The sequence below is a fragment of the Tachyglossus aculeatus genome, chromosome 1 (assembly GCF_015852505.1).
Source record: "Tachyglossus aculeatus isolate mTacAcu1 chromosome 1, mTacAcu1.pri, whole genome shotgun sequence".
NCBI classification, from domain to species: domain Eukaryota; kingdom Metazoa; phylum Chordata; class Mammalia; order Monotremata; family Tachyglossidae; genus Tachyglossus; species Tachyglossus aculeatus.
Window position 1 is genome coordinate 144,938,061 of NC_052066.1, and position 20,733 is coordinate 144,958,793.

General features: G+C 42.3%; 1 protein-coding gene across 6 annotated transcripts in view; it reads left to right on the top strand.

Annotated features, from left to right (window-relative positions):
• Positions 1-20,733, top strand: part of PPP1R13B (protein phosphatase 1 regulatory subunit 13B) — a 99,105-nt gene that overhangs the window by 17,372 nt on the left and 61,000 nt on the right. For 4 of the 6 annotated variants that reach the window (XM_038751194.1, XM_038751213.1, XM_038751204.1 and 1 more), the window contains exons 1-2: positions 5,863-6,002; positions 19,361-19,508. In XM_038751194.1, coding sequence (XP_038607122.1) covers positions 5,877-6,002; positions 19,361-19,508 — 274 coding nt within the window. In that variant the 5' untranslated portion in view covers positions 5,863-5,876. Of the gene's footprint in view, positions 1-5,862; positions 6,003-19,360; positions 19,509-20,733 lie in introns of those variants that run through there. The other 2 variants (XM_038751222.1, XM_038751231.1) reach the window with 1 other exon arrangement.

Sequence of the window (20,733 nt, forward strand, 5' to 3'; positions counted from 1 at the left end):
CTAGTGTTTAAACACTTTCCTTCTTCCTGTAGTTACCAGTAGACATTTTCTGGTGGTTATTAGGCAATTTTAAAGTGAATGAGTTAACAGATGATGTTTGATCTCAAAACCATTTAGTTCGCCTTTCTTAGAAGATGCTTCATCCTCCTTCTGCCAACTCTAATTTTTACCAACATAATTTGAAACCATAACTAAAGAAAATCAATTATGAAATGTGTTTTTCTACATTTCCATAACTCTCAACTGCCATGCCAAACTTCCTCCCATCCCCTACTTGTGCGTGACCCTCAAGGCTTTTTTTCTAGGTCCCCCTTTCTTCTCTTTCACACTCCTTCCTATGGTGAGCTTATCTGCTCCTGTGACTTCAACTGTCACCTCTAAGCGGATGACTTCCAAATGGTAGCTGTTAAGCGCTTACTATGTGCCAAGAACTGTTATAAGCACTGGAGTAGATACAAGTTAAACAGGTTGGACACAGTCTCTACCTCAAATAACCGTGAATTTCATTCATTCATTCAATTGTATTTGAGTGCTTACTGTGTGCAGAGCACTGTACTAAGCGCTTGGGAAGTACAAGTTGGCAACATATAGACACGGTCCCTACCCAACAATGAGCCTGACTTCTCTCCTTCTGTGAAATCTTCCATTTTCTCTTGCCTCTTGGACACCTGAATGTGGATATCCCATGGTTACCTCAAGCTCAGTAATATGTCCCAAACGGAACTCCTCATCTTCCCACCCAAATTCTTAACTCCTTAGTAATTGTATTATTAATATTGTTGTATTTGTTAAGCACTTACTGCGTGTTAAGCACAGTTTTAAGCGCTGGGGTAGACACAAGTTAATCAGGTCAGACATGGAACTCGCAGTTAAAGGGGTAGGGAGAATAGGTGTTTCATTTCCATTTTACAGATGAGGAAGCTGAGGCACAGAGAAGTTAAATAGTGATGGTATTTGTTGAGCACTTACTGTGTGCCAGGTACTGTTCTGAGCTTGCCCAAGGTTAAAAAACAGGTCATTGAGAGAGCTTAGAGTAGAGCCCAGGTCCTCTGATTCCCAAGCCTCATTGCATTACCCTTGGCTTCTCCCTCTACTTCAAAACTCATATTCAGTCTACAAACAAATCCTGCTGGTTCCTCCTCCACAACATTTCCAGAACCCACCCCTTCTTCTCCACCAACTTGCTGGTCCAGGTGCTTTTCATATCCTGGCTTGACTACTGCATCAACCTCCTTTGGACTTAGTAATAAGAATAACGATGGTATTTGTTAAGCGCTTTCTGTGTGCCAAGCACTGTTCTAAGCGCTGGGGTAGATACCAGGTAATCAGGTCATCCCCCGTGGGGCTCACAGGCTTAATCCCCATTTTCCAGATGAGGGAACTGAGGCACAGAGAAGTTGTGACTTGCCCAAAGTCACAGAACAGACAATTGGCGGAGCTGGAATTAGACCCCACGTCCCTCACTGCTAAGCCTGTGCTCTTGCCACTAGGCCATCCTGCCCCCAGTCTCTCCTTTCCAGTCCATTTTTAAATTCTGCTACCCAGGTGATTTTTCTAAAGCTTCGATCTGGATATGTCATCTCACTCCTCCAAAGTATCCAGTGGTTGCCTATTCTTCTCTGCATCAAGGAGAAACTTTCCTAGCCTTCACTTTAAAGCACTCTATCAGCTTTCTTCTTCCCACTGTCCACTCCCTGCTCCCACTACACCCCCAGCTCACTTGCTTTGTTCCACTTAAGCTAACCTACTTGCTCTCTCCCGCTCTCATCTCCTACAGCAGACCTCTCCCTCACACCCTCCCCCCCGTTAAGCAACTAGTTCTCTCTTGCAATTATATACGTAACTTTTTATACTCTCTTACTTCCTTCTGTCTTTATCAGGGAAGAGAGGCAGAAAAATAAATCAGAATGCGAAGTATACTGGCCCAGTGGTTAAAGCACGGGCCTGGAAGAAGGACCCGGGTACTCCTGGCCCTGTCACTTGTCTGCTGGGTGTCCTTGGGCAAGTCATTTCACTGTGCCTCAGTTACCTCATCTTCAAAATGGGAATTAAGACTTTGAGCCCCATGTGAGGCATGGTCTGTGTCCAACCTGATTAGCTTGTATTTGCCCCACAGCTTAGTACAGTGCCTGGCACGTGGCGTTTAACAAGTACCATAAAATTTTTAAAAAATTGATTGTAAGCTCCTTGAGTGCAGGGTTCATGAGTGCTAATTCCGTTGTTCTTTCTCAGGCACTTAAGCAGCATGGCCTAGTGGAAAGATCATGGGCCTGCGAGGCAGAAGACCTGGGTTCTAATTCCCGCTCTGCCGACTGCTTGCTATGTGTCCTTAGGCAAGTCACTTGCCTCAGTTTCCTAAAATGTAAAATGGGGGTTTAAAACAGGTCAACTCCCTCTTTGACTGCGGGACAGGGTCAGTGTCCAATCTGATTAACTTTTATGTACCCCAACGCTTAGAACAGTGCTTGACAAATACCATTATAATAAACATAATAATAATAATAGCAGAGTGCTCTGCACACAGCTGCACAGTAGCTTTGATAGAATTGTACTTAATAGTATTTAAGTGCTTATAATACGTCAAGCGCTGTGCTAATTACAATACTAGCAGTTCATTATTTTGCCATGGTAAATACTGTAGATCAGCAGTTGCAGAAGCAGAAATGGAGATACGAAACTCAGGAGAGCCAGTGTAGACTGGAGTAGTAGCAGAGCTCTTGAGACTTCTCCCCCCCCCCCCCATTGAGAAGTAGATCAGCAGTTGCAGAAGCAGAAATGGAAAGCCCAGATGCTGCCATAATGATGATTGCAGCCGTTCGGGGAAATGGAAGTGGGGGAATGTTGCTTTCTTGCGTCCACCCCAAAGCTACCTCAGTGCAAGCACACCATGCCCTAAAGCAAACCCCAATAGACAGAGATCCTTTCAGAAATATCTAACCTTAAACCCTAATGATACTTCTATTACCACAGTTTGGGCGTTTTTTAAATCTTCTCTTCCATGGCCTTCTACAAGATAGTTTAATGTTTGGCAACTGGGGGAGTTGGAAGGGGTTTCTTTTCTACCATTGAAATTTAGGCCCACTGTTGGTTTCTGTCTTCTCATATTAATTGACCCCTTTCATCTTCATATGTCTCTGCATTTCAGAAGTACTTTTTGGAAGCTAAGCTGGTCTAGGCAATTGCCGAGTTGGGAAACAGAATCCTGGGTGCTGAATATCCCGAATTGGAAGAGCATTTTTATTTTCATTAATAATAATAGCAATAATGGTAATTGTTAAGTGCTTAGTATGATGATGATGATGATATTTGTTAAGCACTTACTATATGCCATGCACTGTTCTAAGCGCTGGGATAGATACAGGTTATCAGGTTGTCCCACATGGGGCTCACAGTCTTAGTCCCCATTTTACAGATGAGGTAACTGAGGCCCAGTGAAGTGACTTGCCCATAGTCACACAGCTAACAAGTGGTAGAGCCGGGATTTGAACCCACGATCTGACTCCCAAGCCCATGCTCTTTCCTCTGTCAGAGAGCTTCCAGAGAGCTTTCACAGTGCTTATCTCATTTTACCCTCAAACCAAATGGGTATTAGCCATCTTTTTACAGATGGGGAAACTGATCTAGAGAGGGTAAATGACTGTTTGCCCAAGGTCAAACAGCAGGCGTGATCAGAATCAGAACGAGACCTTGATGCCTTCTCTCTTATTGGAGGCAGGGGACTGGATCTGATGGTCTCTTGAAGTCCCCTCTGGCTCTCTGTTGCTATTATAACTGTATTTCAAACTCTTTTCTTGCTAAATCTTCATCCTTTCAGCCTTTCCTTGTAAACCTTCATTGTTCAGGCTTCTGCTTAGAACAGAACACTTTAGTTTAATTAGTGTAATATAGACTAAACTGCAGCATCTGCAGCCATAAACTGGGCCAAAAAAGAAGTCAATTGACTCTTTCTTTCATTTGTTAAAAAAATGAGATGTCGTTGTTGACTTTTCATTTCCCAGTATGGCATTGAATCAATCAATTCAATCTATATTAGCGTTCCTATGCCAAGCAAGTTATTCTTCTTCATTGTATAATTTGGATTGATTATTTCTTCTTCGGTAGACTTGTTTTCTGTTTCTCTCAGTGACTTTTATTGATTTCAGTTCATTTCTTCTATTTATTAATCCAGGAATAATGTAGCATCAAGATCCAAGTGGGAAGTTTTTGAGCCCCCACCCTCCCCAGCTTTGTAAAGGACTTCAGATCTTGATAAGTTTATTTCAAAGGAATTCTTACACTCTTTGAACTACAGTTTATTTACCAAATTTTATTGTGTTCCCTCTCTGAAGGCTCTATGCCCTTTGAGGGCAGAGGCCATTTCTTAGGCTGTCTCGAGGGCTCCCTGGTAGGCGCTTACCAAATAGTAGGTGGGAGACTGCTTGGACTCTCACCAACTACTGTTGTTACTAAAGTGAACTTTCCAGATGCCGTATTCGGTATTTATTAAACACCACTTGCAGAAGGGATTACGCGCCTCTGCTCCTGAAAAGGGGTGAAGGTAAGGTGAAGATTCCCAATGCTGTACGTGGAGCTTAGTACCGTACTCTGCCGCAGTAAACAATAAATATGGATTTATGGAGAATCTTGGGAATTACTTCCACTTTCCCTGAGATGGCATCTGTTGGGAATCATGGTCTGGCTCCACCCAGAAATCCAAGTGAACCTTTGTTGTTGTTTTTTTTTTGTTTTGTTTTTGTTTGTTTTTAAGAAGTCAACAGTCCCCAGAATTTCAGCATCCTGTGTTGAAATCACATCTCGGTACCTGAACTGTAGAATGAGCGAGCAGAAATCATTGTCCTTTTTTGTTTAGTGGGGAGCCCACGTTGCCCCAAATGTTTATAGGTGGTCGAGTAAGTACTGGTTAGTCTGCTCCGCTGAAAGAGGTGAGCTGATGATAAAGAGCCGGAAGGCAGGGAATAGTTCATTTGTCTTGCCTTCAGAAGGAAGTCTCAGAGGAGGAAATCTGACTAGGCTGGTGGACAGATTAATCTCCCCTCTCCAGCAAGTGGTTATTCATTTCTCTTCTATAGATCTCTTAAGCGATGTATTACAGTCATCCTAGTGATAACACATTGTGTAAATCAAATTGTGTGGAAGGATGTGTGTACAGTGGTTTCTCCCATTAGGGAAGTTTTCTTCTTAATGTTCATAGGGAAGGGTGTTTTTTCTAAGATACTGACTTAAAAAGTTTAGTGTTAATTTTTTCACATGATCTTGGATAAATTTGTGCCAAATGATTTTAAGATTTGTGAAACTCACTTTGGGTAACAGACATAATTTGGTTGCAGTGGCCTACGTTCCTCAGTAAGGCAGCTTGTTTAGGTATCTCATTTGGATAAAAAGGTTAGAAACGAGGCAAAAGTCTCATTTGAAAAATGGCAGTTTTGACATTTTTTTAAGCTGTTGGTACCAAAAGTTTTGAAGAGAAGTTTTCAAAAGGTTTCTGGGTATCTCCCACTGTCCTTTGATTAAATGTCCCCCAAATCTTATCTTTGTTGAAAAGAAAGAATTGTATTTAAGAATGACTTGGTGCTCAGTTCTGAATTCAGGTCCAGGTAACTTGTACCATTGAACAACAAGACAAAACTTTCTCCTTGCCTAATTAGGTGAAACTTCATCCACCATATCACTTTGCTGTGACAGCGGTGGTCTGTCTTGTTTCATTAGACTGTCTTATCATGACTCATGTCATTAGCGCCCGAGTTGAGGTGCCATTAGGACTAAGGACAGCCATTTAGGCATAGTAGTCCCCTTGTAGCTGGAGCACTGCAACTTTCCTTTTAGACTAAATGCACTATTTGCTCTCTGCTTTTCACTTTTGCTTAATTGCTATATCCATGAAGAGTATCTGGAGAATGGTAATTCCAAGCATTATCAGCAAGTCAAAGGAAAAGTCTTGGATACCAGAAATAATTCGACTCAAATCTAAAAATAAGAAAATGGATCGAGTAAATGGCAAAAAGGTGGGACCTTTGTCATAGTCTGTTTTTCTTTCTTAAAATAATACAATTTTTTTTTGCCTGTTCTAATTCTAAGGAATTGTTTGTCCAATTAACAGAACTGGTTATTGTGGTGGTTTGTTGCATATAGACCAGCATGGGTTTATTTTCTTCCCCAGCATTTTTCAAGGACTTTGTTTATTTTACAAGCGGGCTTACCAAAATGAAAAAAAATAATCATGCTTCCTATCAACAGAGTTAAGACTGCAGTTTCTAAACAGACTTAGAAAACAGAATTTTGCAGCTGTAAATGCCTCTTACCAAAGTGGAGGAAGAAAATGAAAAAGAAAATAAATTTTCTAAGCACTTGGGAGACTACAGTAGAATTTGCGGACACATTATGGGGGATCATATCTACTCTCCTCTGGATCCTGGTGGCAGCAGGCTAGGGCAGAGGCGCTTAGAACAGTGCTTTGCACATAGTAAGCGCTTAACAAATGCCATTATTATTATTATAAGTGGCTACCATCCTCCTCCAGACCTGGATGAAGGAAGGAAGTGCAGCAGAGGTGGTGGAAGGGAAGGCTGAATTTACCAAATTTCTTGGGTGCTTAATGATTTTTGCTGTGGTAAAATAAGCAAAACATGTGAGATCATGTCTTCGCTGTGAATTTGGACATTCTGGAATGCTCGGAGCTCTAAAAGTTCACAAAATTAGACCGAATCTATTAAAAAAAATCAGTTGTGTTCAATTTTGTAGCCGAGGCTCTAATACAGTGTTTTTCACATAGTGGTTCTGCACAGTAAATAAGTACTGTACCTGGCAAACTGCTGTAAAGTTTACTAAGTGAAGGGGAGAGTAAAATGAGTTGCTTGTTGGTTTTAGATAAGGCTTCTGTAAAGACTTTGTTTGCAGTGTCTCTCCAAGTGTTGTTTCAGTATTCCTTCCTGGGTCTACCCACTAATTTCCCCCTCCGCCATCCTGTTGGTACAAGATAGGCTTCAAATACTATCCAAATGTTACCCTCCAATCAAGTAAAAATGTGCTGATAGAGCTATTTGGATTTCATAGTTTGTTCCTAGGTCCTTCACTTGCCTTTAACGTGGATTTTCTTGAGAATATTGTGCAGGAGCCAAATAATCTAGGGGGTGAAGGAAATGGGAGCCTTACAGTATTTTTTAAAGGCACTAAATACATTCAGACTACTTTGAAGATAAATGAACCATTCCAATCTATTGTCTTTGTGCATTTACAGATTTCTTAGAATGCTAAAGGGATAGAAGCCAAGGTGAAAGTTACCTTTGAAGTTTTAACCATGTGATAAGGAAATACTCAGTTTTTCCCCTTATAAAGCTCATCATCCACTCTCCTTGTCTCTGCCTCAGTGTCTGTAATACCTCCTTTGTGCAAATCTTTTTGAACAGTGATAAACAGTATTGTAGATACAGCCAGCAGTCATCTAAGAAGTTATATTCTTCAGTTATTTCGACTGGGCAAAGATGCTGTGTTCCGTTCTTTGGAGGATGCCATCTGTTTGGAAACGTTTCAGATGAAATGTTTGATCTGAGCCTGAACTTAACAAAGGGTCTTTAACTTCAGCTGAGTTGATGCTTTAAGAAAACTTGAGAAATCTGGATTACAGAATTTAGATGATGTCTAACTTGCTTTGAAATACTTTCGTGTTTGCCAACTCTTATTTATTGTACGTTACTGAGCGTGTAGTGCAATTCTCTGCACACAGTAAGCACTCAAATAGCATTGACCGATTGATTTCTTTTGTATAGTATGGTGAAGTTAACTTTATTTTTGAAGTAAATGGAAGTGAATGAAAGTAGGGCAGCTAAAATATGAAATGTCTTTAAAAGATATGTAAGAATGCTGAAATGACCAGGCGCTTGAGGCATTTATTTTGGATAAATTCTGGAAGTTTGTGGCGATGGATGAAGCATTTGCTCTTATGTTCCTAAGGAAAACTCTGGTAAAATGGCACTTGTGCTATTTATATCCTAACGCTTGGAAATGGATTCTGATTCAATTCTGAAAAAAACAACCCATCAGTCTTTTACATTGTTAGCAAAGTTGTGGCTTTGTGTAAAGATTATAGTGTAGTGAAGAGGAGAAAGCTGGGTGAATACTCAACTTAATAATGATGAATTTTGGAATAGAAATGTATTGCTCCTTTCATGGTTTTGCGTTTAGTTGGGTGGTTTTGGCATTTGCATTGTTCCGCAGCCGTGCAGAGGAGATGCATCGGATCAAAATGCCCTCAGTTACTCAGAGCCAGTCAAACAAAAGCTAGGTTTTTCTTTTTGTACTCTGCTACTTGAACAGTGATCTGGTTGTCAGGCGACACCATTCAAGTGGCTTCTGAAATAGAGTTCTCTGTTGCTTAACCACTGAATAATGGCCGGTGTAAAAAGATTCTAACCGTCCTGTGTGTTTCGCAAACTGTAGAGTCACCAAAGGGAGTACAGGATACAGGAATTTCACAGGAGTCTAAGGATTTAGCCATGATTTTGATTTTGTTAAGGTCGTTCATATAAAGTGAGATTTTCAAGGAAATTGCAGGTGAGCAAATCTGTTAAAAAGCAGAATTCAGAGGCCACCTTAAAGTCCCTCAGCCGATTAGGCCCTGTAGATAATAGGGGGACAGGATTGCCATCTCAAGACAGATTGACCATGCTGCTTGCTGCCTATCAGTAGATGGGGAGGAAAGCTCAGTGATGGTTTTTTTCCCCCTCCTTCATCTTCCACCCTCTGCTGTGGTAGCCATTAATGGCTGTCTCTCCCCTTCTAGAATGTAAGCCTGTTGTGGGCAGGGATTGTCTGTCTCTATTGATGAATTGTACTTTCCAAGCGCTTAGTACAGTGCTCTGCACATAGTAAGTGCTCAATAAATACGATTGAATGAATGAGTGAGAGATGCTATTCTCTCCTAAAAGAAAGGGAAATGAGGAAAGAGTGCAGATGGAAGGAGTTAATTCAAAAAAGTTATCATCTGGCATCATTGTGCAATTAGAATTTGGCTGTGTATTGTGCTGTCTGTGTGGGCTAGACTGTTTGCTTTTTGGTTTGGCACATGATTTAAAATGGTCATTGTATTTAAGTGTGTACTGTGTGCCAAGTCTGTGCTAAACATTGGGGTAGATAGGTGATGGTCAGACTGGACACAACCCGAATCCTACATTGGAGCCTACAGTCCCAAAAGGGAAAGAGAGCAAGTAACTTAGCCCCATTTTACAAATGAGGAAATTGAGGCTTAGAGAGGTTAAGTGGCTTGTCCAGGGTCACACAATAGGCCAGTGAAAGAGCCAAGGCTAGGACTTGAGTCTCCCAGCTCCCAATCATTCATTCATTCATTCAATCTCATTTATTGAGTGCCTATTTTGTGCGAACCATACTAGGCACTTGGGAGCATACAATATAACAATAAGCAGACACATTCCCTGCCCCAAATGAGTTTAGTTTAGAGGACAAGACAGATACATAAATATACATACTTTCAATGTTCCATACATTTTCCCATGCTGCATGCATGCATGGAGATGGTGTGACTGGTGTGACTGGTTCCTACAAGGGCTTCTTCTGCTGCCTATTGATACCCTTCACTTTCAATCGTGTCATCTTTCTATAGGAAGGACAGCTAAATAGTAGAAACTAGAGGTGGGCCTTGCTAAAGGGAGAAAAATGAATGGAGGAAAGAGGGGAAACAGGAGGAAGATGGAAGGTGGTGGAAGAAAATGGAGGAATAAGAGAAATGGAAAAAAGTAGATTGGAGAAGGATAGAAGAAGAAGGCTCTGCAGAGGGGGAAAAGCACCAATAACCATGAAGGAAAGAGGCAAAAATCCTGTCCATTTTGAAAAGTCTCTTAATAGCCCTGGAATGATCATCTCTCTCATTCATTCATTCAGTCGTATTTATTGAGTGTGTACTGTGTGCAGAGCACTGTACTAAGCGCTTGGGAAGTACAAGTTGGCGACACATAGAGACGGTCCCTACCCAACAATGGGCTCACAGTGTAGAACATTCAAACCACACATTCAATCTGACACCAAATCCTGTCAGTTCTATCTTCACAAGATCTCTAGAGTCCTCCCCTTCCTCGCCTTCCAAACTGTTACTGTCCAAGCACTTGTCATAGCCCACCTTGATTAATGCAATAGCTTTCTTGCTGACCTCCTAGCATCCTGTCTCTCCCTTCTCCAGTCCATACCTCACTTGGTGCCTGGATAATTTTTCCGAAAAACCATTCAGTCCATATCACCTCACTTCTCAAAAATACAAATATCCGCCCAATTATTTTCTCCTCTCTGGAATTTACATGTGCCTGTCTCCCTTTCTAGATTGTAAACTCCTTGAAAGGTGAGATCATGCCTGCTAATTTCTCAAACAGTATAGTGCTTTGCATACATTAGGTCCTTGAAGTGCTGCTGATTGATTAATTTTTTTAAAAAGCAGTTGGAGGCAAAGACATTTTGAACATTGCTGCACTTTTTTTGATTAACAAGTCTTCAAAACAGTTAATAATAATAATGATAATAGTTTTATTTGTTTGCTTACTATGTACCAGGCACTATACTAAGAGCTGGGGTAAATACAAGGCAATTGGATCGGTTACAGTCCTTTTCCCACATGGGGCTCACAGTCTTAATCTCCATTTTGCAAATGAGGTAACTGAGGCACAGAGAAGTGAAGAGACTTGACCACAGACACCCAGCAGACAAGTGGCAGAGCCAGGATTACAACCCGGGTCCTTCTGACTTTTGGGTCCGTGCTTTAACTTCTGGGCCATGTTGCTTCTCACTCTGATTTATTACAGATGAGGTAACGGAGGCACAGAGAAGTGAAGTAACCTTCCCAAGGCCACACAGCAGACAAGTGGTGGAGCTGGGATTAAAACCCGAGACCTTCTGACTCCCAGGCTCTATCCGCTACGCCATTCTGCTTCCCAAATACTTCCCACATCAGTTCATTCATTCAATCGTATTTATTGAGCGCTTACTGTGTGCAGAGCACTGTACTAAGCGCTTGTCAAATGCTTCAATATGCAACCTCCATGGGAGGGCCTTTGAGGTGCTCAGTAATTGGGGATAGAGTCTTGGGGAAATTTTAGTGTCTGTCATTTTTTGTTGGGGAAGTGCAGTCTTTTCCAGAAGTTGGAGTAGCCATTGTATTATTATTGCTGGCAAAGAAATCTGCCTGTGATGATGGCCCCTTCCCGATTCTCCTTTTGTGGGCTACAGCCCTATCCAGATAACTATATTTTATGCACTCTCCTGGGGCAGAATGCTAACTACAGTAGCTTTTACTCTTCACTAGGAATGGACTAGATGATGAATCAGTGGTGTGGAGACAAAGGAGGACAGTAAAGTTCCTCTTGTAAATGTGGTTTAAAGTTTCAATACTGAATTCATTTGAATTCCGCAGTTTTCATTTCTGGATATGCTAAGCAAATGCTCTACCTAGCATTCCATACAAATCTGGAATCGATGGCGGTGGACTTCTGCCCTACTGAAATACATTTAGGTTATATTAGTCTGGTAAATAAAAGCGGAAGCAGAATAAAATAGAAAATATAAGTGCATAGCTGAAGTTGCGAGGGCTGGGTAGTGCTGCTGGAGTTATGGGACTGTGACTGGGACTTTTAGACTGTGAGCCCACTGTTGGGTAGGGACTGTCTCTATATGTTGCCAACTTGTACTTCCCAAACGCTTAGTGCAGTGCTGTGCACACAGTAAGCGCTCAATAAATACGATTGATGATGATGGGACATTCGTGAGGGATTGGAGAAGGCCTTATGGCCACAGTGGGTCTGGGAATATTCAAGTTGGCCAAAAGAATTGGGAAAGTGTTTTAGGCATGGGCGGGGAACCTGTCTACCAACTCTTTTATATGGTCCTCTCCAAAGTGTGTGGTACAATGCTCTGCACACAATAAGCCACAATAAATATGATTGATTGTCCCTGCTAATCCCCAAAGACCCGGTGGAGGTTGGGATAAGTGAGTGAGAGGAAGGAGTCAAGAATACAAAGGTAGTAAAGGGAGAGGGGGCAGAGAGGCGAAGGGGACCAGTTGGAGGGAAGGAGTTTAGGAGTTGGTGTAAAGAGCATAGGCCTGGGAATCTGAGGACCTGCGTTCTAATCCCAGGGCCGCCACTTACCTGCTGTGTGACTTGGACAAAGTCACTTCACTTCTCTGTCTGTTTCACCATCTGTAAAATGGAGATTCAGTGCTTGTTCTCCCTCCTATTTAGCCTTGCAAGCCCCTTGTGAGACAGAGATTGGGTCCGACCTGATTATATTGTATCTACCCCAGGACTTAGTCACATAAGTGCTTAAGAAACACCACCATCACTGTTAATATTTAGGGAAGCCGTGAAGCCAATTTTATAAATTTGGCTTTAATCTGATTTAGACAATCCGAATGGACCTACCCAAGGTTCTTAAGTAGGGGAGTACGTGATCCAATCAATGCTTGAGGAAGAAAATTGCCATAAGGGACAGGAGAGACTAAGCCTGCAGGAGGAATTGACTGAACTTCAGTTAGGGGCTGGATGATCAGCCAGGAGGCTGTTTTAGGAATCCACTTGGGTGGGCAGGGGAGCGAAGGCGACCAGACCACCCCCCAAAGATTAGGTCATTTGGAGGGGATGAGTCTGTGAGCTGTCCCTTAAATAGAACAGCTTTTTTCGAGCTATTGAGAAGCAGCGTGGCCTAGTGGAGAGAGCACAGTTTTGGGAGTCAGAGGACCTGGGTTCTAATAATAATAATAATGGCATTTGTTAAGTGCTTACTGTGTGCAAAGCACTGTTCTAAGCGCCGGGGAGGTAACAAAGTGATCAGATTGTCCCACGGGGTGCTCACAGTCTTAATCCCCATTTTACAGATGAGGTAACTGAGGCACAGGGAAGTTGTGACTTGCCCAAAGTAACACAGCTGACAACTGGTGGAGCCGGGATTTGAACCCATGACCTCTAACTCCCAAGCCCGGGCTCTTTCCACTGAGCCACGCTGCTTCTCAACCCAGCTCTGCCACTTACCTGCTGTTCAACCATGGACAAGTCACTTAACTTCTCTGTGCCTCAGTTCCCTCATCTGCAAAATAGGGATTCAGTACCTATTCGCCCTCCTAAACTGCAGAGATGATCTCATCTGTACCCCAGCACTTAGTAGTGCTTGGCACTTAGGAAGTGCTTAACAAATGTCATTATTCTTCTTGTTCTTTAATGCAGAAGACTGTAGTTGCCAGTGTTGGAGAAATGTCTTGAAAACACAAATCCATTGAAACTCTTGACAGAGTATTTATTGTTCTTTGACTTTTTATGAACTTCCTCTTAAGGCCTTAACTTTTTGGCTGGTTTAAGACAAATGTGGTGGTTTTTTCCGTGGGTTTAAAAGATTAAAAAGGCAGGTGCATTTTTTGATCTCAAGGAACTTGTTTGTACAGTTTCATCCTTATATTGGCTATTCCTCAAGCTAGGGGAGGAGACATGCTTCCCCACTGTGTGTGATAGTGCCTGCGTGCACGCACGCACACACACTTGTTGATGACAAGTGGTATCAACTAGACTTACCTCTAGTATTGCTTCAAGTTGCTTAAAGGGTTATGTTCCCCGATCTCAACTAGGCTGGCGGACAGAAGGATTCCTGGTCTAAGCCTCTAGAATTTAGGGGTGATGGACACAGAGGTTTGTGAGGGGCACTTGCCCAAAGACTGAGGTCTGCTATGGTGGCTCGACTTCTCCAAAAATGGAAGGCTGAGGGGCAGAGGGGGTAGTGAGGAGAGGATCCAGCTTCAGTCAAGCAGGTATCTTGTGTGTCCGTACTCATTTAGACATCTTTGGCAACCTCCCGTAGGAAGGCCAAAGACTTTTTGTTAGCCTCCCTTAAAAGGAGACAGGAAAAATGAAAAAAAAAAACACAAAATGCACCAGAAGGCTTTTAGCTACCAATCCTTGTACGTATTTATTGTTCCTCAGTATTATTTCCTTGAGGGTGTGTGTGTGTGTGTGCGCGTGCGTGCGTGCGTGCGTGTGTGTGTGTGTGTGTGTGTGTGTGTGTGTGTGTGTGTGTGTGTGTGTGTGTGTGTGTTCGGAGATAAGCATCTGTCGATTTATTCCCCCAAATTGAAATTTCACCTAAAGACCAACCTATAAAAAAATTCAATTATTTGTAACAAAAGCTCACCAAAAACTGAATGTTTTGCGGTTCCATAGTTCACGTCTATGCATTGTTTTTAGATGTCGTTTCTGTAATAATTGTGGTGTTTGTTAAGGCACTTACTATGTACCAGGCACTGTTCTAAGCGCTAAATGGAGAACTGTTGCTTGGCAGTCATAATTTTGTTAAAATACTGGAGCATTGCAGCATAGACTAGAGGAAAGAGTGAGGACCTGGGTCTTAATCTCAGTTCTGCCACTTTTGTTGTCTAACCTTGGGCAAGTCACTTAACTTCCCTGGGGCCTCAGTGTCTTCATCTGCAAAATGGTAATTCCATATCACCCTCCCCGCCCTTCAACCCTATGTGGAACAGAGACTGTGTCCGACCCAATTATCTTGTATCTACCCAGGGCTTAGTACAGTCCTTGGCACATAGAAAGCACTTAACAAATACCATAGTTATTATTATTACTATTGACGACTATGACCTTGAGGAAGTCACTTTACTTTGCTAAGGCTCAGTTTTCTTATCATCATCAATCGTATTTATTGAGCGCTTACTGTGTGCAGAGCACTGTACTAAGCGCTTGGGAAGTACAAGTTGGCAACATATACAGTCCCTACCTAACAGTGGGCTCACAGTCTTATCTGTAAAATGGGGATAAAATACCTGTTCTCCCTCTTAGTGAGCCTTTTGGAAGATTGGGACTATGTACAAATTGGGTTAGCTTGTATCTGCTATAGGGTTTAGCACAGTAAGTACTTAATGAATACTATTCTTTTTTAAATTATTATTTAATGAATACGCTTACTCTGTGCACAGCACTAGACACTTGGGAGGCACAATAGAATTAGTAGACACGAGCCCTGCCCTTAAGGAGTTTACAATCTGCTGGGGGAGACAGACTCTAAAATAATTATATAGATAAACAGAAGGGAAAATGAATATGTATAAGTTAGTGCCGAAGTGTTGGGTTATGTAGGATGTGAACATAAGCACTCTGGGTGGTCATAAGTACACAGGTATGTAGGAGATACAGAAGTGTTGAAGGGGAAGCAGGGTAGCCTAGTGGAAAGAGCATGGGACAGAGAGTTAGGGGACCTTGGTTCTAATCCAGCCTCTGCCATTTGCCTGCCCTGTCACCTTGGGCAATTCAGCCAATCACTGGTATTTGTTGAGTGCGTACTATGTGCAGAGCACTGGTCTAAGCATCATCAATCAATCATATTTATTGAGCGCTTACTGTGTGCAGAGCACTGTACTAAGCGCTTGGGAAGTACAAATTGGCAACATATAGAGACAGTCCCTACCCAACAGTGGGCTCACAGTCTAAAAGGGGGAGACAGAGAACAAAACCAAACATACCAACAAAATAAAATAAATAGAATAGATATGTACAAGTAAAATAGAGTAATAAATATGTACAAACATATATACATATATACAGGTGCTGTGGGGAAGGGAAGGAGGTAAGATGGGGGGGATGGAGAGGGGGACGAGGGGGAGAGGAAGGAAGGGGCTCAGTCTGGGAAGGCCTCCTGGAGGAGGTGAGCTCTCAGTAGGGCCTTGAAGGGAGGAAGAGAGCTAGCTTGGCGGATGGGCAGAGGGAGGGCATTCCAGGCCCAGGCTAAGCACTTGGGAGAGTACAGTGCAAAAGAATTAGAAGACACCTTGTATGCCCATAATGAGCTTACAGTCTAGAGGGGGAGGGGCAAGTCACTTCACTCTGTGCCTCAGTTTCCCCAGCTGTAAAATGGGGATTCATGCCCTGTTTTCCCTCCTGCTTAGACCATGACTCCCATGTGGGCCAGGGACTGTGCCTGACCGTGATTAATTTGTATCTACCCCAGCGCTTAGAACAGTGCTTGACACACAACAAGTGTTCAACAAATACCATAAGGGTTTGGGGAGGAGGTTGAGGGATGTAACCTGAAGAGATTAGAAATGAATTGGAGAAGGGCCTCCTGGAGGAGAGGGGGTGACCCGTAGTTTGGCGGATTTGAAATGAAAGAGAGTCGCAGGCTTGGGAAAGGAGGTAAGCAAGAGGTTAGCAGTAGGAGAGGTGAGAACGAGGCACCAGGCTGAGAGGAGTGAAGAGTGCAAGTGAAGCGGAAGAAGAGGGTGGATTAAATAGGAGGTAGATAGCCGATTAGGTGTGTTAAAGCCAATGGCAAAGAGTTTCCGGGAACTGGGAAGCCATTGGAAATTTTTGAATGGAGAGAAGATCTGTGTTGCCAGCAAGTATCTTTTTTTGTGTGTAATGTTGGAGAAACTGATCTATGGACTAGAGAGTGGGTGATTGGACTACCATTGATGAGGCTGATGCACTAGTCAGGCCATTCATTCATTCATATTGATTGAGCACTTCATTCAATAGTATTCATTCATTCATTCAGTCGTATTTACTGAGCGCTTACTATGTGCAAAGCACTGTTCTAAGCGCTGAGGGGGATACAGGGTGATCAGGTTGCCCCACGTGGGGCTCACAGTCTTCATCACCATTTTACAGATGAGGTCACTGAGGCCCAGAGAAGTGAAGTGACTTGCCCAAGGTCACACAGCGGACATGCGGCGGAGCCGGGATTCGAACCCATGACCTCTGACTCCAAAGCCCGGGCTCTTCCCACTGAGCCACGCCGCTTCTCAACTTATGCCCATTGTTGGGTAGGGACCGTCTCTATATGTTGCCAACTTGTACTTCCCACGCGCTTAGTACAGTGCTGTGCACACAGTAAGCGCTCAGTAAATACGATTGAATGAATGAATAAACAACAGACACATCCCCTGCCCACAATGAGCTCACAGTCTAGAGGAGGAAATGACGTGCTTGGACTAGCGTGGGGCCATTTGGATGGGGAGGAAAGGGCAATTTCTGGAAAAGTTATGGAGAAAAAAGCCAGCAGAGTTTAGCGGCACACAGTATGTTGAAAGCTATGGAGGAGTCCGGGGCAATGCGGCCGTGGTTGCTGGTTTCAGAGATCGGGGAGGGGGAAGCTAGCTACGATGGACAAGTTAGGTGGAGGAAAGGATTGAGGAGATAGAATAAGGAGAATGACATGAGGTGCCAGCAGGACATCTCTGTAGAGATATTCTGGAGGTAATGGAAAATGTGAGCTTTCAGAGAATCAACCAGTGCTGTTATTGAGCCCTTAGTGGGTACACAGCATTGCGCTAAGCCTTTGGGAGAGCACAAAAGCTTGTGCCCACAAGGCTCTTACAGAGGGGAGGGGTCTGGAATGGCAAAGTACTGGCTTCTGGTCGTCGAAGGCGAGGGAGTGGTGAAGGCTCCCCAAGGGAATTCGTGTAAATGAGAAAAGAATTCTCAAGTTTTTCATAGAGAATTTCTAACTTTTGAAGGTAGGGCATCAGGAAGCGTGTATTTGCATCCAGCGCTTGGAACAGTGCTTTGCACATAGTAAGCGCTTAACAAATACCATCATTATTATTATTATTATCAGAGGTCACCAAACCTTAAAATTCAGTTTCTCGCCATGTTCTTTGTTCATATATCACCCAAAGGACACTGTTAAAAGAATAAGGTTTTAATTTCCAATATTATACTTTAAAAACACTATTTTGACTATTAAATCTTTGCTTTCGCGATTTTTAGTGTTACAGTAATATGATCCATTCCAGAAAAATGGAATCTTTTAGTACCTGTAGCTCAAAACAATGACAGTAAGCCCTAGTAGAAATAATATTCATATGATTCTTCTTTGCCGCAACGAATCTCCAAGGTGGTCGTAGATTTTAAAGGGAAAGAAAAATGAAAGCCTATTTTTTTTATGTATGTATGTTGTGGGGGTATAGCAAATAAATGAACAAAACCCTACTTTCAGTTAATACAGATGAATATATTTTTGGTTAATCTTGTTAAAATATCACAAGTATCAAGATTCTAAATCTACCCAAAAATAGCAAGATAAATTGGAGTGTGTAAATATCACTGAGGAATTCTACTAGTGGTCCTGTGGTTGACAGTGAAGCAGCCATGAAACCATCCTCTGTGTACACTTTGAGAGAGAATATTTATAAACACAATCTTCACAAGTAATAATTTACTTAAGAGGAGGATTGGAATTCACAGAAAAAACAAAGAAGGTTACAAAAAATGGCTGGCCTTATTTTCCTGGCCTAAACTTTCCCACGACACATTATTAACCAAATGGCCAGTGGCAAGTTTACCATGTGGCTGGGCCTATTGGTTCAGTCCCAGATACAGAGCTAGTCACAGGGTTTAGTAAAAGCCCCAGGAGACTGAAGAGAAAAGAGTAAATTTCAGAAGTTTTTAAGTCATTCTGGAGAGGTCTTTTGCTTCCCATTTGTGCCTTGGAAAAAGGAACAACACCAATTACCTTCTGTCTGCCCCAGCACTTAACATATATGGTCAGTGTTTAACAAATACCGTTAAAAGAAACAAACCCAAACCCACCCAATGATGGTTTGAAAAGAATGTTTTCAAGTTTCTACATAAGTACACTAAAATTTGGATGTCCCTTATGTCAAGAAAGTCATTCTATGCCCTTTTTTGAATAAATGATGATTGTATTTAGGGAGGCCAACAGTAATCCTTATTTCTATAGGACTTCTCCCTTCAAGCGGTTATTCTTTTGTTACTATTATTTCCTATTTCTAATGTTATGTCTGAATTATTGTTTTTGATTAAATAGCCCTGTTCTTTCCCTGTCTCTGTCCGTCACTTTTGTGCTGTGGATTGTGATCCTCGTTTTGGACGTGTCTGAATCAGTGACCTTATGTTTCTTCCCAGAGCTTGTAGCAGTAATTGTGGTTTTTGTTAAGCGCCTATTATGTGCCAAGCACTGTATTTAGTGGTAGGGTAGACACAGGATAATCGGGTTGGACACAGTCCCTGTCCCAAGTGAGGCTCACAGTTTATTGTGAAAATCAGAATTGAGCTTTCTCCAATTTATGGGGAAAATTAGAATGGGGAGAATGACAATTTTTTTTTTTGTTAGAGCAGTGTTTTATTTTACATTGTTCTTTGAGGTTGGATTTTAATTGTTAGTACAACTACAGGAAGACTTTTCAATATTGGTTTCCCAGTCAATCAGTGGTATTTATTGAGTGCATGCTATGTGCATTGCAGTGTATTAAGTGCTTGGGAAACTACAATACATCAGAGTTGGTAGACGCAATCCCTTCCCACAATAAGCCTACAGTCTACAGCCTAACCATCTGAATCAATTATTTTTCTTATAGATGATATTAACTGTGTTCCTGAGCAACAATGAACAAATTTTAACCGAAGTTCCAATAACACCAGAAACAACTTGCCGAGATGTTGTGGAGTTTTGCAAAGAACCTGGAGAAGGAAATTGTCATCTGGCTGAGGTGTGGCGAGGAAATGGTATGTAATGTGCTCTGCGGGGTGGTGGGGGGGATATTTAATGCACTTAATTTAGTATTTTCTGTGTTGCCAACTCTGTTATCAGTGGCAGTTGGAGCCAGATTAAAGTAAAACTAGGAAAACATAATATTAAGAACATTTAAAATGCCATTATTGTGCCAGATGGGTGGTCTTCTCTTGGGATGCCATCATCACCATATTTTTGGCAGTCCTAGTGAAAGTTGGGTTCTGCACAAGATGATTTAGTCGGTAGATTATCAGAGGGGACAGAGTTAGGGACGCTAGACTCTTCATCCCTAACAAAGACGATAAAGACCAAAGAGCACTGCTGTCATATGGTTTGTCATTCATTCATTCAATCAATTGTATTTATTGAGCACTTACTGTGTGCAGAGCACTGTACTAAGCGCTTGGGAAGTACAAGTTGGCAATATATAGAGACGGTCCCTACCCAGCAGTGAGCTCACAGTCTAGAAGGGGGGCTCACAGTCTTAAATCCCATTACAGATGAGGTAACTGAGGCATGGAGATGTTAAGTGACTTGCCCAAAGTCACACAGCTGACAATTGCAGAGCCGGAATTTGAACCCGTGACCTCTGACTCCAAAGCCCAGGCTTTTTCCACTGAGCCGCGCTGCTTCTCATGTATATCCTGTGGTATCACGATCCGAGACCAAATACCTGTCTGGATGGACCATTGGTCTGACCAAGTAAAGGCAGGGCTTACAGATTTATGTTCTTGTGTTAATTAGAGCCATCATGCTGAACTACTAGGGAATGGCATGGGCATGTAGCCACCCACCTTGCATCTGTTTGAATTTGACTTCTTATCTTCCTTTCTTCCTTCTGCACTCCTCCCATTTTGCTAATCTATTTTCCCATATAATCCCCAAGTGAGCGCTACTTGGATCCCAGAAGTAAAACTAGACATTGAGATTCCCCAACACTAAAGCAGCAAGTAAATCATTTTTGTTCAACGCACAATAAATGATGGGCCTCCCTGCCATGGTAGGGAAGGCCTTTTGCCCAGCCTTATCTCACCCCCACTAGTAAAAGATAAAGCGAAGAATGCGTGAGATTCTTTGCCATTTAAACTTTAACTGAGGGCCAAATAAAAGAAGGTTTTTAGAGTGGAATTTAGTTGCTATAATTTCAGAGCAAGTCAATGATACAAAAATATGTTTGTATGTTATTTCCAAAGATCTAGCGCATAAAATGGATTCATT